General features: G+C 28.2%; 1 protein-coding gene across 2 annotated transcripts in view; it reads left to right on the top strand.

The window, feature by feature from the left end:
* Gprk2 (G protein-coupled receptor kinase 2) overlaps positions 1–15048 on the top strand; it is an 87369-nt gene that overhangs the window by 42368 nt on the left and 29953 nt on the right. For both annotated transcript variants that reach the window (XR_001585201.4, XM_016069152.4), the window contains exons 2-6: positions 7085–7180; positions 10616–10728; positions 11955–12032; positions 12110–12207; positions 13466–13558. Coding sequence is in view for 1 of the 2 variants with exons in the window: in XM_016069152.4 (XP_015924638.1) it covers positions 7085–7180; positions 10616–10728; positions 11955–12032; positions 12110–12207; positions 13466–13558 (478 nt within the window). In the remaining variant the exon portion in view is untranslated. The remainder of the gene's footprint in view (positions 1–7084; positions 7181–10615; positions 10729–11954; positions 12033–12109; positions 12208–13465; positions 13559–15048) is intronic.

Here is a 15048-nt window from a genome sequence, read left to right as displayed (position 1 = left end):
GCTTCTGAACATAGTCTGCTTATTTACATATTACGATTCAGATTACTGAACTTAGTCTGCTTTCTGAAATATCTTAATAGCAATATAGTTAAACGGAACTATTTGTGAGAATATGACATATATTGGTGTAATCAATAAATAGGTTTAAAATACTGAATAAAATACCCACTTAAAAGATATTAATTTTGACTTATAAAATTTTCTTTTGATTTATGTTTTTTATTGACATAAACTTAACTCTTTTCGGTGCCAGTCTGGCAACACTAATTTAACAAATGATACGTTCCACTAAAAATGTAAACCTACTTACTTTTTTAAGCCTATAGCAACAACATTCTATCAGCAGCTAAGAGCTTAAAATATGTCGCTTCACTTAGAAATATATTTTCTAAGATAGCACTTGTTAATATCCTTCCTGACTAAAACTTTCGATAGACATTTGCTATTCCTGAAAGGGTTAAAAGAGAATGTTATTTTTCGGACTTTTTTTACACAAAAAGAAGCGCACAAAGTACAATTTTTTAACACTATATTTTAATAGTTATATTGGCTATTACAACAAAGCATAAAGGGAGTGCAATCTATTTTGAAATATGGTCGTAATTTCGGAACTTTCGTCCCGTAACTAGTAATTAATTTGTATAAATATTATTTATAAAACATTAACTGGCATGATATATCAAAACCTCGGTTTAATCGACAAACCTATCAAAAAAATTAATTTTAAGCTAATAAGCCTCATTGAAAAATTCAAATTGTTTAATCAAATATAAATCCACGGCTGATAGCCCGTGGATTTATATTTGATTAGATTTTATACGTTTTTATAAGTGTATGATAGTGTTTTTCTTCCAACATCCTTGGAAGTATAATAAAAGATCTGAAGTTATTTAAAGAAAGAAGAAAAAGAGGAAACTGGTAAAGGAGCCCAAATTAATTAAAGCGAGGAAGAAGCAAAAGCGCTATCGAAACCTTACCGATTGTTAAGATCGTTCTGGGAACGTTTGATTTTTTAAGACTGTTGATTTTATAAACTAGAATGGAAGAGAAAAAAAAATTTACTTAACCATTTAGGGAGAAAAATGTCAAAGTTAAACTTTTTAAAAGTACAATAAATGCTTAATAGATTACTACATACATATTTTGCTTTTACTGAATCTGCATTTGATATTTTAATTAAACTTAAAGTACAGTGGGAAAAAAAAGAAGAAAAAAAAAAAAAAACGAATCTCCCTGAATAACTTTTGATCTCAGGATTTTTCACGCACTGTGTTATGGTTCGAGGAGGTGACCTCAAATATACTAATTATTAGTGCATGAAGTTATTATATTAGAAAGTTATTATATTAATTATTAGTCAAATGCAAAAGCGTACGTTCTTTTAATAAACATACTTTTTTTTACGGATAAGAATTTCTCAAAATACGGTCGTGATAATTCGGACGCCTTAACGTAATTTTTACTTTTTGCGCATTTTACCAGATCTCGATAATTTAAGTGAATCGAAGAATTTTTGCGCGTAATTTTAAAATTCAATTCGTTTATCCATAGATAATTCCTTGCAGAAAATAATTTTGAATAATTTTATTTTATTTTTTAGCAACGGAAAAATGTTTGAATTGTAAGGTATAATTTTTGCAACGTTTCAAAGAATGTAATTTTATAAGGCAAAATATAAAATTCAGTCCGAAATTTGAACGAATCCTGAAAAATCAAATTTGGAGGAAGTCTTATATTTAAAATTCGATTTCTCTGAAAGTATTCGACCGATTTTGATTTACGTTAATACGTTAATTGCATAAATTACATTCTTTAAAATGATGTAACAATTTTTATATCTTGCTATTCAATTTTCTCGATTATTATTGAATAAAATAATAATTATTAAAAATTATTTTTTCATGGAATTATCTTTAGATAATTGAGTTTTATAATTTGTTTGCAATTTTTTTTTCTGATTCGTCTGAAAAATTCTCGAGCTAGGGCAAAATACGCGAAAAGTAATATTAACGTTAATATTCCAGTGATTTTTATTAATGTCGGTCTCTATACTTATTAGTTTAGAAAATTAATGTGTGTGTAAGAATTGAAAAGTTTCACTTTTTTTAAGCGATGGTTTGTTACTTGTCTAGTTCTTAATCGTTTAGTTGCATCATTGTGTACAATGCAATCAACAAAAAAAAAAGTCAAAAAATTTTTGGGCAACAAGGGGGCGTGTACTCCGCGTTTACTAAAAAAAGGCCTAACTCTCAATTGTAATGAAAGTTACTAAGGAATAAGTATACAATGTAAAAAAAAAATAAAATTTACAGAAAAATATCTGTATTTTTCAATATTTACTATTCTAACTCGTGTATTTATATGGAAATATTATTTTATAACAAGAGTCTAAAATGCCGTGAAAAATTAGTAGATTTTTGTTTGATAATGTAAGTCAGAAAATTAAAACTAAAATGCTTAACCCTTTTTTTTTTCTCTCTCTCTCGTTATTGCATTTATTGTTTTGATTAAATCATTTGTAAGTTCCGATGTATTTTACTGTGTCTATATGAGCTAATCTAACACATTATAAGTACTCTTTTTTTTCCACCCTTCTATTACTAAATTGCTCTTTATTTTTTATTGCTTTCCTACCTTTCTTTTTATTTATATAGCGCAGATCCGTTTGGTTGATGTTTAGATACATTAATATATTTGTTTTATTTATCTTTTTTATTTTTTATTTCACCACCCAGATACTTGCCCTATCAGCGTCTTTTGATCTATAATCTGACCCAGAGAAAGCTTTTTCCGGCGACAGTAGAATTTCCTTCCTTGCGAGTATTACGTCAATCCAAGTCGGAAATTTAAGAATTTCAGAGAGCCTCAAACTTTTTCTGCAGCCTTGAAAGTAATTTGAAATCAACTGGTTGTGTAAAAATATAATTTTAGAATTTGTTTAAAAAAAAAAGAAATTATTTTAAATTTTGAGTGCTTGGTCTATTTTTAGGGCTGTCATCCCGTTCACCTGCTCCCCCACACAAAAGAAAAAATAAACAGGTTTTACTAAAAAAAAAACGAAAAAAAGTTTTTTTCCCCAAAAAAATTTAAAAATGAATGGTAACTTTACCCATTTTTAATATTATTGCGAGTTTTTATTTTTGTATGCTTTATTAATTATTTCATAACCAATGGACAAACTTTATATCAGCGGACATATATCATGATTTATAGGGGAGAGTGGGGTCAATTGTAACAGGGTACGATTGTAACAGAGCAAAAATTTCGAGTGTCGGGTTCTAGATTTGGTTCCTAGGTGGTGCACAAGGTGTATTTAACAAATCTACATGTACACCCCTGTTGGCAACCATTTTTATGTACTTTTGAAAGAGTTACATCACAAAAGATATTTTCACGTCACGCAAGTACTTTTTTTGGTATTAGAATATTTTATTGTAACAAAGTAATTTTGTATAAACAAATAAAAATTAGTAACCGAATATGTAAGTGGACACCTTAATTAACATTTCAATAAAAAAAAAGATTAGTTTTGCTAATTAACTAGCATTGTTTTTAACAAATGAAGCTGAAATGGCGTCTTGGGGACAATTGTAACAATAAGTCAAGGGACGATTGTAACAGCTGAAAATAAATAATCGTATGTTTACAAACCATTACTTAACTCTTTAAGAACCACCAATAGTTTCCTATAGCATTTATATTATGTTGCATGTGCATTATTTTATTCGTCACCTTTCACAGCATAAATTAAAATTTTTAACCCCTTAAAGTTAAAAGTTTAACCCTTTAGGTCTCTGCTCATTATTATTTTTACTCCTAAAATATCACTACTATTTTGATCAATAAAAAAATATATCACAACTATGATAATATGTATAATTAACTATGTTTTAGTTGAATTTATGAACTGTTACAATTGACCCCGTAAGTGGGGACAATTGTAACAAGTGCACGACTGTCAAAAATTGTTAATAACTAATATAATAATATTTAAAATCAGGTATTTAATTTTTTTTCTAGTAGAGGATAGTCTACTTTACTCGTCTGTCAATTAATACTAATAATATATTGGATTTTTTGTTAGTTAAAAATAGTTAAGTAAAAAATGTTACAATTGACACCACTCTCCCCTATTCAATATTTAAAAGTAAATACAGGGTATCCACAAACGTGGAAAATCAATAAAATCGTGGATTTCGAACATGCTCAAAATAAATTTGTCATGGAAAAATCCATACTTATTAGTGAAAAAAGCTAAAAAGATCATGGTTAACAGCCTGTTTATCACTGATTTTGCCTGTTGGAACATGTAATTCTTCTTAACTTTGTAATTCTGCTGTAATTCCTGAAGTATAAAATTGTATTTTACCTCCCCCCCCCCCGCAAATAGAAATGTTGTTTGTTTTTCAATTTATTTCAATGTAACTAATTGTCGAGTGTTATTAAAACGACCAATTCGTCATTCTTACTTTCGGTATTATTACTACTTATCATTATTACTTTCGTTGCGATCTTCAATTAGTCATTAAATATTTAATGGTTTTGTGCAGATTGTTTTTATTAGAGCGATTTCGATTGATTCATCACGGGAGAGCTATAACTTCCGTTGCTTTCGTTTTTCAATTAATTTGAGTCTAATTAATTTTCAAACGTTGTAACATCTTATTCTGCTGCTTTACTACTTTCTTTTTTTTTTTTTTTTTTTTTTTAAAAAATTTAGCACAATTTGGATCCATTTGTTGCAGAACACTTACGTTTGTTTTTTGAAATCAATCTAAATAATTTTTAATGTTATTTTGCTATTGTTTGTATTATCGCGATTGCTAGTTTAACATCGCTAGCTTTAAATCTCATTTTGCTCTTTTCTTTCTTTCTTTCTTTTTTTTTTTTTAACTGTACGATTTGCATATTTATATTTACATATTTATTTTTTTCGTGCTATTCTGATCGATTTGTCGCAGGCGAGCATTTTACGTTCGTTTATCTATCTCTCTTTTTTTTAAAATTTTTTTTTTTATAATTATAAACCTGCTCCAAAATGAAAATTCTTTGCATTTTTAAGTGCTATTTCGTTCGATTTGTCTTTAGAGCTATTAGTTTAACATTGTTGCGTCTGTTTCTCTATCTCTTGTAATATAATTAATTGTGGAGTGCTATTTTTAACCTTGTTTATTTATATATTTTTTAATATATATTTGAATTAATTTAAATTTTAAATATTTGTTATTAGCATGATGCTGATCGTTTCGCTGTGTTTAATCATGTTACAATACATTAAATTCTCAATATGTTTCGATCTATTTAGTTATTGTTATTTTGCCCATAATGTTTTTAATGGATTGTCTGGTGAAAAACTTGTGAAAATAAGAATTTGTTATTTTGAGGAGGAAAAAAGCAAAAACCATGAGTATAATTATGAATTTTAGATGTCAGGACCCACTCTCCCTTTTTTTTTCGATGGTTTGTTTTTGCTGTAAAATATTTTGTGAATGGTTCATTAACAAGCCTAAATTTCTCATATGACTCCTGAATATATATTTATTTTCAAACAAAGTATGAATAAATGTCTGTTGATGAGTAGTTTAAAGGATTTGTTCAAAATATCCCCATTTCTTAATTCATACTGGCTCTTAGCCACCCTACCTCATTATAAAAAAATTCCTACTTTTAAATTTTCATTTATCAAAAACTATTTGGACTAATTCCGTTTAAATTATAGATATTGTCATTTAAAATTACAAAATTTGAAAGTGATATAAAAATTTATGCCTTTTTTTAATTTAAATTTTTTTTTTTTAAAAAACTAGAGGGCTCCGCCCCCTGCTCGCTGACGCTCGCCAACCCCCGGAGAATTGCTTCGCAATTCTTGCTTGGTTTGCTTCGCAAAACCAAGAATGCTTTGATTTCATATATTTCAATATTAAACTGAATATTAACTGTTATCATCGAAAAGAATTAATTTTCTTAAATGCAGAATAAGCAGTGTGTCAATATCAATGTCACTTTTTTTCGTTGACTACAGTTCCTTCTATGTCCTATTTGTTCTCTAAATGAGCCAAAATTGTCAGAAATTAACATCAATGTGCAGATATAATCTTAATATGAAACTTGTTTAAAAAAAATGATAATCACAATAATTCAGACTTTGTCCCAAAGAAATGAATATATTTTTAACACATTTAATTCAATATATATATATATATATATATGTATATATATGCAAACACTATAATATTTTTCAATAAGCAATATTGTTAAGAACAGGGTAATTTTTAAAAAAATATTTTAATAATATTCAGCAAAATAACTATAAATGAAGACATTAATTTTGCGGAAAACAAATCGAATTAAGATTTAAAACCAGATTAAACTTACGAATTAACGTTTTAGAAAACAAATAATCAGATTAATCAATATATCAATACGAAATAAGTTGAGATGTTGTAAAACTGAAGAATGAAATTCTAACTATTTTGTGATTGGTTGCATCTCTGAAAAAGAAAATTCAGACTTGTAAATCGCTTTTTTAAGCTTGCCGTTTTCAGACATGTGATTGGCTGTTGTGAACGGCGGTTATTCTTCATTATTAACTGCAAAATCGTGCTTTAAAACTAAAATAAATAAAAATTTAAAATTATGTAAAAGATTTGAATGCCCTAAATGTCTTCCCTGAAAGATTCTGAATGAATTGATTCCTTAATCTTAGATTTTCATCACGTAGTTAAAAAGTTTTTCAGGGGACAAAATTAACTGCAAAAACTTTTTTTTAGAATAGAGAGAAATAGTAATAAAATTAATAAAAAAGTTTTAATAGACGAGTATAATTGTGTGCAAAAAAATATTTTATGATAATGACTGATTATTATTTGATTAAGATTTAATTATTTGATTATTATTTAAAATGTAGGAGATATCTTGAAACATTAAAAAAGTAAAAATAAACATTCAGGAGTTCAAATTAAACTGCTTTAATTTCATGAAAATTAAGACTGGTTAAGGCTTTTTACTTATGGAATTACCTCTTGGTTTCAAATAAATTATATTATTTGCTGATTAAATATTAACTTGATTGTTATATTTTTAGGTGGTGCTGATAGCAACAAAGGCAAAAGCAAAAAATGGAAAAAAATACTCCAGTTTCCTCATATATCTCAATGCATAGATCTGAAAAATCAAATAGGTAAATTCTTCATTATTAAGCAATTGCTAAAGCATTTTTGTAGGTTTTGAATAAATCACCAAGATCTTATTAAAATAGACAAGTACTGTGTTAAATTAAAAATCAAAAACTATGTATTGCATAGTATGAATTTTAAAATTAGACAGAGGATTTAAATTAAAATATACCATTTTTATCCAATTTAATAAAGTGAGGTCTTTATTTTCTGAAGGTATTGTACCGATTTAATAATACCCCAGCATCCGGTAGGTAGGTACTTTATTTATGCCGCACTAGAGCTGCAGAATGGTCTATTGTGGGGATGGTACATCCCGAGGATCATCCGTAGACATACCATCACAATTTTGACACTGCAGAAGGGATCTCATTTGTGATGCCACTTCCTCAATTTAGAAAAGAAATTTTCTCCAGATCTCTGTTCCCATGGTACTGCTCAATAACCAACCACATGACTTTTGATTCCGCAATTTTTATAAGCACATACATCACATGTCATCGGTGGGGCTTAGAGGAGTCAAAAATCTAACCCCGGAGTCTCTGAAGTCCAACTCTAACCACTGGGTTACCACGGCCCCCAATAACCAAGCTTATTAAGAATAAAAATTATGAAATGAAATAAATATATAAATCAAAAGCCAAGGCAAGGGGAAAAAACACTTTTTAAAAACTAGTCTTGTCCTAGTACAGGTTTTTAAAAGTAGTAAATATATTACATATTTTATTAATACTCAATTTGGTTCAATCAAAATCTTGTTTTGCTTGTAAAATAAGCTAAAAGAAATGTTCCAGAACATGTAAATTATTTCAAATTAAAAACCTAATTCTTATCTTAACCCATTGGCGACCAAGCAAACGGGCAAAATTAGGAGAATGTTTTTTCCCAATACACTGATCTCATGCCATCCCTATCTAATAACATGGAAAAACAGTTTTGCTACATGGATAAGACTGAAATTACGACTTTTTAGGGGCAGAACCGTCAGTTGATTAAAATGTGAAGATAAGGGTTAAATTGTTTTTAAAGTAATTACAAACATAGATAAGAAATTGCAGTATTCGTTCTATTGCAGAGTTGTATTTTTGTCCTGTAACTATTTTTTTTTTTTTAAAAATCGAATTGCTCATATCAACAAATTTGTTCTAATTTGTGAAATTTTAAGTTTTTTTTTAATCATTTAGTTGATTTAATTTGTTTATTAAGTGACTGTGCTTCTGCATTTTAAATTTTTTATCAAATGTATTTGTTCTTATTTCTTATACAGAGTGTCTCAAAAATTTTATGGCAAATTTCTATTGAAAGCAAAGATTAAAAATAAGGAATTGTGCAGAATTAAGAATGTAATAGCAACCCATGTCATGAAACTTCATGGAAAAGGCTACCCTTTTCCATGAAGCGCGGCAGAATATTTGAAAGGACAAGAGTATGATTAATTGAAAACCTTCACTGAACATCATGTGAATAAATGGTGTTCAAGTTGAATTGAGCTCATAATGTTGCAATATATGTTTAAAGTTAGCACCATCAAACACTATGCATACCTGGCATGGTCAGAGCATTGATTTCTGAACCAGCTAGTCCAACAGAAAGTGGGACCTATGGCAAATATTATTTGCAGGGGCAGATCAGTTCTGTTTTTCACTTCTTTCAGTTTATAGTTGTGATGCCACAAGGGGCATTACATAATTCCTAGCTTTTAAAATTTCTTTAATTTCTTAATCTTATTTTTTTAATCATTCTTAATCAAATTATAATTAAATTAAGTCTGTTAATTTTTATTTAAAGCAAGCATAAAATATTTCATTCTTTTCTGAACGACGGCTAACTTTTTATTTCAATACTAATGTAGACTCATTAATTAATTAATCGAAAACAAAAATTTATTTATAACTTTATTTTTTAATTTCTTACCACAGATATGTTTCAGTTACATGGTTTTACTAATTCTCACAGTCTAGTTGGCAATTCGCCATCGCAAAAGTATTTTCAAAACTAATATTGATTATGGGGGTTGGCTTTATTTTTGGCTATGTTATCTTTCAATAAATCACCAACCTTGGATCTCTTCCATGCTCCTAACTGTCTGCTGGGAACAATTCAATCACTTTTTAATTTGGCTTTTGATTAGGCAGGTCATGGGGGATTTATCTCCCATGGCCTGTCCTTATTATTATTATTAAGCGAAATTTTTTTAGCTTAGAAAGGCTTATGGATAAAATTATAATTTGTATCTCGAGCTCTACAAATGCTACTAAATGAAAGTTTTATTATAATTATGATCCAGTTTTCAATTTCAATTGTCATTTTTCATTGTCCTACTTTTCATCACAATCTTCAATTAGTCAATGATACCATTTAACTGCAGCAACATCCAATTTTATCATTATGATAGCTTTATTATAACAGATTGATGAAAAGCTGTCATAAATAATTTTTGAATGCTCAATAGGAAATTTATTTAAAAAAAAATTTATTATTAAAAACAAGGTTCTTTATTAAATATTACTGACTGCCCTCTAGTGCTATATAAATACTTGATTCTGGACAAATGTCCTGTTCCTGTTTGCGCTTTCCACATAATAAACTTAATTTTTTAGTTTAGGTCATTTAAATTTAATATTGCAAAGCTCCTTTTTTTCAGGGGCCCTGTTTAAACTAACATATAAATAAATGAAAGAGGTTACACAGGAAGTTACTGTACATATGTTGCCTGAAACTATTTTGCTTTTAGTTTTTTTTCTTTTATTCATGTAATTTTTCTGAACAATATCACTGAAGAAAGGGACCTAGAGTCATACATGGCACTAAAATTTTAGTCTTTTTAATCAATTATTGTAGAGAAAATATATTTAAGCCTGAGAAAAACTTTTAGTAAAGTACTTGTCTGAAATTAAAGAAAAAACTGACAAAAAAAAGCTCTGAAGTTTGCAATAAAAGGGCAGGGCTTAAGGTGACCATTTTGGTTGCCTCATCCTCAGGTCAGTCCTGATTGCTGGACATGCCCACACATTGGGAGTTTCTTTGCATGCTGCCAAAAGATACATTTCAAACTCCACATGCTTATGATACGTGATAGCTTTTAGTTCTCACTGATATATATGAAGGACTTGGTGCAGTGTAATGATAACTTACATTTTGTAAGTGTTGTTTGGGAAAGTCGTTTTGGTTAAAAATACAATTTCAATGTAGGCAATAAGATGATTGTGCATATCTTGTTGCTTATCACTATCTTGCCTAAAACTTTTAAATCAAGCCTAAATAGAAAAAAAAAACCCTCTGGTGGCTACCAATGACATTTTTGGAAATGGGTTGCTATGCAATTCCTGATTCTTATATTGTTCCTTATTTTCCCAAAAACTTTAACATTTTTGAAATACCTTGTATTAATTTAAATCTTATTTATAAATTTGTTTTTCCTTTTTCTTCTATTTTTTTAGATTGCCAATACTCTTACGTTGTTGAGCAACAACCTATTGGTCATCAACTTTTTCGTCAATTTTGTGAAACAAAACCTCATTATAGCAAATGTGTTAATTTTTTAGACATTGTAGTAAGTCTTTAATAATTTTATGATCTACTTTTTTTTATTCTTAATTTTTATTAGGGCTATGATTTTTGAAACCAATTTCATTTTTAGGAACTTTGCTGAAGAAACAAAAATTGTTTCATTCAGACATTTGAAGCATTTTAGCATATGCTTTTCTAAATGACTAATGTCTTTTAGTGTTCGAATAGTTGCAAATAGTTATTTTTTTCTTATGCAAGTTAAGATTGAGACTTGACGATTTGATATGAACGTCATTGATTTAATAAGCAACATGCGTGCTTACTTTTATAGTTACTAGTTATTTTTTAATTTATATTTTAAAATCTCGTCAAATCTCTCATCTCCGCTGATGGCATCCGTCGACCACTACGTTTTCCATCACATACCGATACAGTAAAAGCAATGTAATGAGCTAAGTAGAACTTTGATGAAAATTCTCAAAAACAGCACAAACACTAACTACTAGTATTGTATTGTGCCACGTTTCAATAGCTCAATATTTGTCATCTTAAATAAAATATTTTTTAGTTTACCAAAAGGAGAAGAAAGAAAAGATTGGTTCGAAGCCGCCAAATATGATGGGAAGAAAATCTCAAACTGTTTGCAACTTTTTTATTATTCTGAATTGAATTTGAAAGTTATAGTTACTTTATTATATTTAAATTTTATAAAATTGTATTGTTTTTTATAAGCTTCTGTGAAAGAATCATTCATTATGTTGAATTAAAATGTTTATGAAATGCTCTTTAGATAATTTCTTTATCATTTTTACTCTTTGAAATGAAAGGATTTTATTCTTTGAGGATGACCGCGTACTCGTTCTTTTCTTCATGAATATTTACTTTTCATTTATCGATTCATTTTATTTTGTTTACTTTAACTTTTGTATCCAAAACGTTGTCACATCCTATGCTTTTTTTCAAGAAATTAGCTTAGTTTTCCAAAAAATTGCTATTTTGTCTAGCGGTCACTATATGGACAATGCAAAACTCACGTAACAAGTGTGAAACCATAGTATGGGCCTAGTGATATTTAGTGTGATACCATGATATGGACATTCTTATCTTTTTAGCTTTGTAATTTTCAACTATGTTTCAATTTTCTGTGCTCAAATTTTAAGTAATACTAAAATGAGAACAAAGAGCGCATTCTTATTTGGTAAAACTTCAGGGTATAGTATATTTATTTAAAGTCATATTTTGAATGTAATGATTTTTTTTCTTTTATAGGATGCTTATGAAGTGCAGTTGGATGAAGATAGGGCTGATGTTGCCCAAGAAGTTTTTACCAAATATCTAAGCAAGGAGGTACATTGTGATTGGTCTTTAATATCTCTTGTTGTTTAAATTTTTGGAAAATGTATAACTTTACTTTTTTTCTACAGTCAAGTGAGTTTGTCGATGTTGTCAACGAAGATCTAATTGAAAGATGTCTTTCTAATCTTCAAACTGCAAGTAGAGATTTGTTTACTGAATGTGGAAGGTAATATATATAATGTAATTGCTTAAGTCTGCTCAAGTCTAAATTTTTTTACCTTTTATTTCTTTAAATTTGTTATGCAAGAGACCTGTGTATGTCAATGAAGTCTGTCTTGTTCAGAAATTGGAATAGTTCTACTGAATAATGTTTCACGAATGGTAAAAAATATGAATCATTCATAAAAATTTTAGATCTCTGTTGTTGGCTTTTTTTTTCCTTTACTCATCTTTGCAAATTTGAAATCTGGATAGCATTCAAGTATTTTTGTGTTAAATTATTTGTAGCAGTATTAACATAGGTTTATTCAATCATTATAGCATCCAACAAATAAAGTATTTATGTAATAAAGGGCTTATAGTTGTCCTGGTTTTCCTGATAAAAGATATGTTGTCCTGATTTTTAGCTTTTCCCCCCTGATGTTCCATGTTTTTTTATGTATATGATCTGAACAACTAATTTTTTAAGGAAACAAATGCAGGTTTTGAAATTATTGATTTAATGAATCAAAAGACTTGTATTTTTGATCTAATATCTCTTATTTTTCTTAATAATGCTAGTCACAAAAGTTTTTTTTAGTTTGTGTGGCATTTTCAAAAGTATTGTATTACCTCAAAAAATCTCCTGATTTTTATTATTATTATTTTTTTAAAAAAAAAGTCTTGATTTTTTTTTCTTTGACCCGCTGTGAGGCCTGTGTAATGTATTTTTACGGCATACTTAATTTTACAGGCAAGTGAAACAAGTTTCAAGGAATCTTAATTTTCTATTATTGAATGTAAAAGGTTTTATTTTCCATAAAAGAAAAATCAGCGATATAGAGGTAAAAACCTGTGTACGAACTTATCACTATTATAAATTGCCTCACCTGATACTTCATTTTTTAAAAAAAAATCCAATTTGCTCACGTAACTGAACTGCTTTGGGTTAATTATACTCTAGATTGCTGTCCAGCTACTTTGTTGTTAATCTACCTTAGATTTTGGTTATCTGTTCAACCAAATATCACTTCTATTTTTCCAAAACATTTTTCTAAGGTAGGTGAAATTTAAAAGTTTGGCTACATCTTTTAGTGTTTTATTAAATCCCACTTCTGATTATTGCACTCTGAAATTTCTGTATCTGCTAATCTATGCCTTATTATTGAAAAATATACCTCACATCTTGTATTTTTGCAAGTAGTAGAATTTTATTTTAATTTTAAATGTTTTTACTTCCTAGTGGTTTTTTAAAAATCTCATTATCTTTGTTTATATTTTTCCAGGTCAGTGAAAGAATTCTTATCTCGGGAGCCATTTAAAGAATTTGAAAACAGCATGTACTTTCATAGATATTTACAATGGAAGTGGTTAGAGCGGTAAGTAGTATTGTAAATAAACTTCCCTGTTCTTATCAGTTCTTAGTTCATTCTGCTCTTAGAGCTGAAGCTACGATTTCCCTCCTCATGACGTCACGCTGCACACAGATCTCGGAGATCGCAAGCACAGATATTAAGAAAACTTTGTATCATTCTCTCTGTAAAAATAAGTTTGACTTTTTCTTGATATTAGCTTTCAAACTTCATGCAATTAATATATTATTTCGTTTCAAAAACATAGTTTTAAAAAATTTTCTTTGCCAAAATATTAAATTAAATATCATTTTAAACTAATAAAAATATTTTACTAGTTGTCGTAAATGACGCTATGAATACTTTATTTTAAAATTTTCAGTTTTAACTTTTATTATTAAAAAAATTTTAATGCATATATCGGCACTTTTTTAGCTGCATATTGTTTGATAACAATAATTTGTAAAGTTAGGTAAAATTTAGAATCTTGATTTTAAAATATGCTGTTTGTGGCAATTTCTTTATACTTAATCTTTAAGAAACAACAACCTTAAACGCTAATTATTCTAACAAAATAATAATTTAGGTTCATAAAATATTAGAAATTTTTCAATTGCTTATAGATATTTAAATTTAAAGAAATATAATTATATTTAAAAAATAATTATATTGTAATTAAAAATAATAAATATTTAGAATAACTACATTGAAAACTATGTTATAAAACTAGGAGAATTTTAACTATTAATTATCTATACTTTTCATTTAAGTTTTTTATTTTCTTTGACTAATTCATTTTTAAATTTTTTCGTAGACCTTTTTTTTTTTTTGAAGTTGCTGGGCGGTTTAAATTTAGATGGCGAATTCTTATAAAATTTCTGAAATGCAAAATAAGCATATTGCTGTCTTATTCACTGTGGGATATCGTCCTTCTAATTCACTAATAAATTCTTTGACACTTTTTGATTTTCTGAGCCATGCACACTTTGAAAAATGTTCTCAAATTCCTGACACACTTTCATCCATGCTGCTTACGGAACAATTAGTTCTCCCTTAGATAGGAGAGCACTTGGTAGAGTTAGAGCATTTTTAAAATCATTCTAATCGGCAATCCAAGCCAACAATTTCTCATATCATCTTCATAATCTTGTTTTAAGAAATGCTTAAGGCATATTCGTTTATATTTAATATTAACTGGATCATTTCGTTTGCAATGTTGAAGCCATTCTTTACATAGTTGTTCATTTACTTTAGGGAACATGTAGAAAATGACATTTTTTCCTCTTGTGTTTCTATCAGAATTTTTGTAAGTTGTAATCTCACAAACTGACATTTCATAAATAATTTTAAATTTTTGTAATTCACTTCACAAAACTGAGAAAAATCATTAGGAAACAAAGAATGTCTTGGAATATGTCACAAAAAGGAATGCTACAATATTAGTTAAAGCTAGTAAGACCGGACGCTTTGTTCTTCAAGTGAAAGCTCAAGCTTTGCGCCACCGTGACGTCACAGGC

Source organism: Parasteatoda tepidariorum, chromosome 11, assembly GCF_982258835.1.
Source record: "Parasteatoda tepidariorum strain Cologne lab strain chromosome 11, Ptep-v5.0, whole genome shotgun sequence".
NCBI lineage: Eukaryota > Metazoa > Arthropoda > Arachnida > Araneae > Theridiidae > Parasteatoda > Parasteatoda tepidariorum.
The sequence above is the reverse complement of the archived record's forward strand: the minus strand, read 5'-3'. Positions and strand labels throughout refer to the sequence as shown.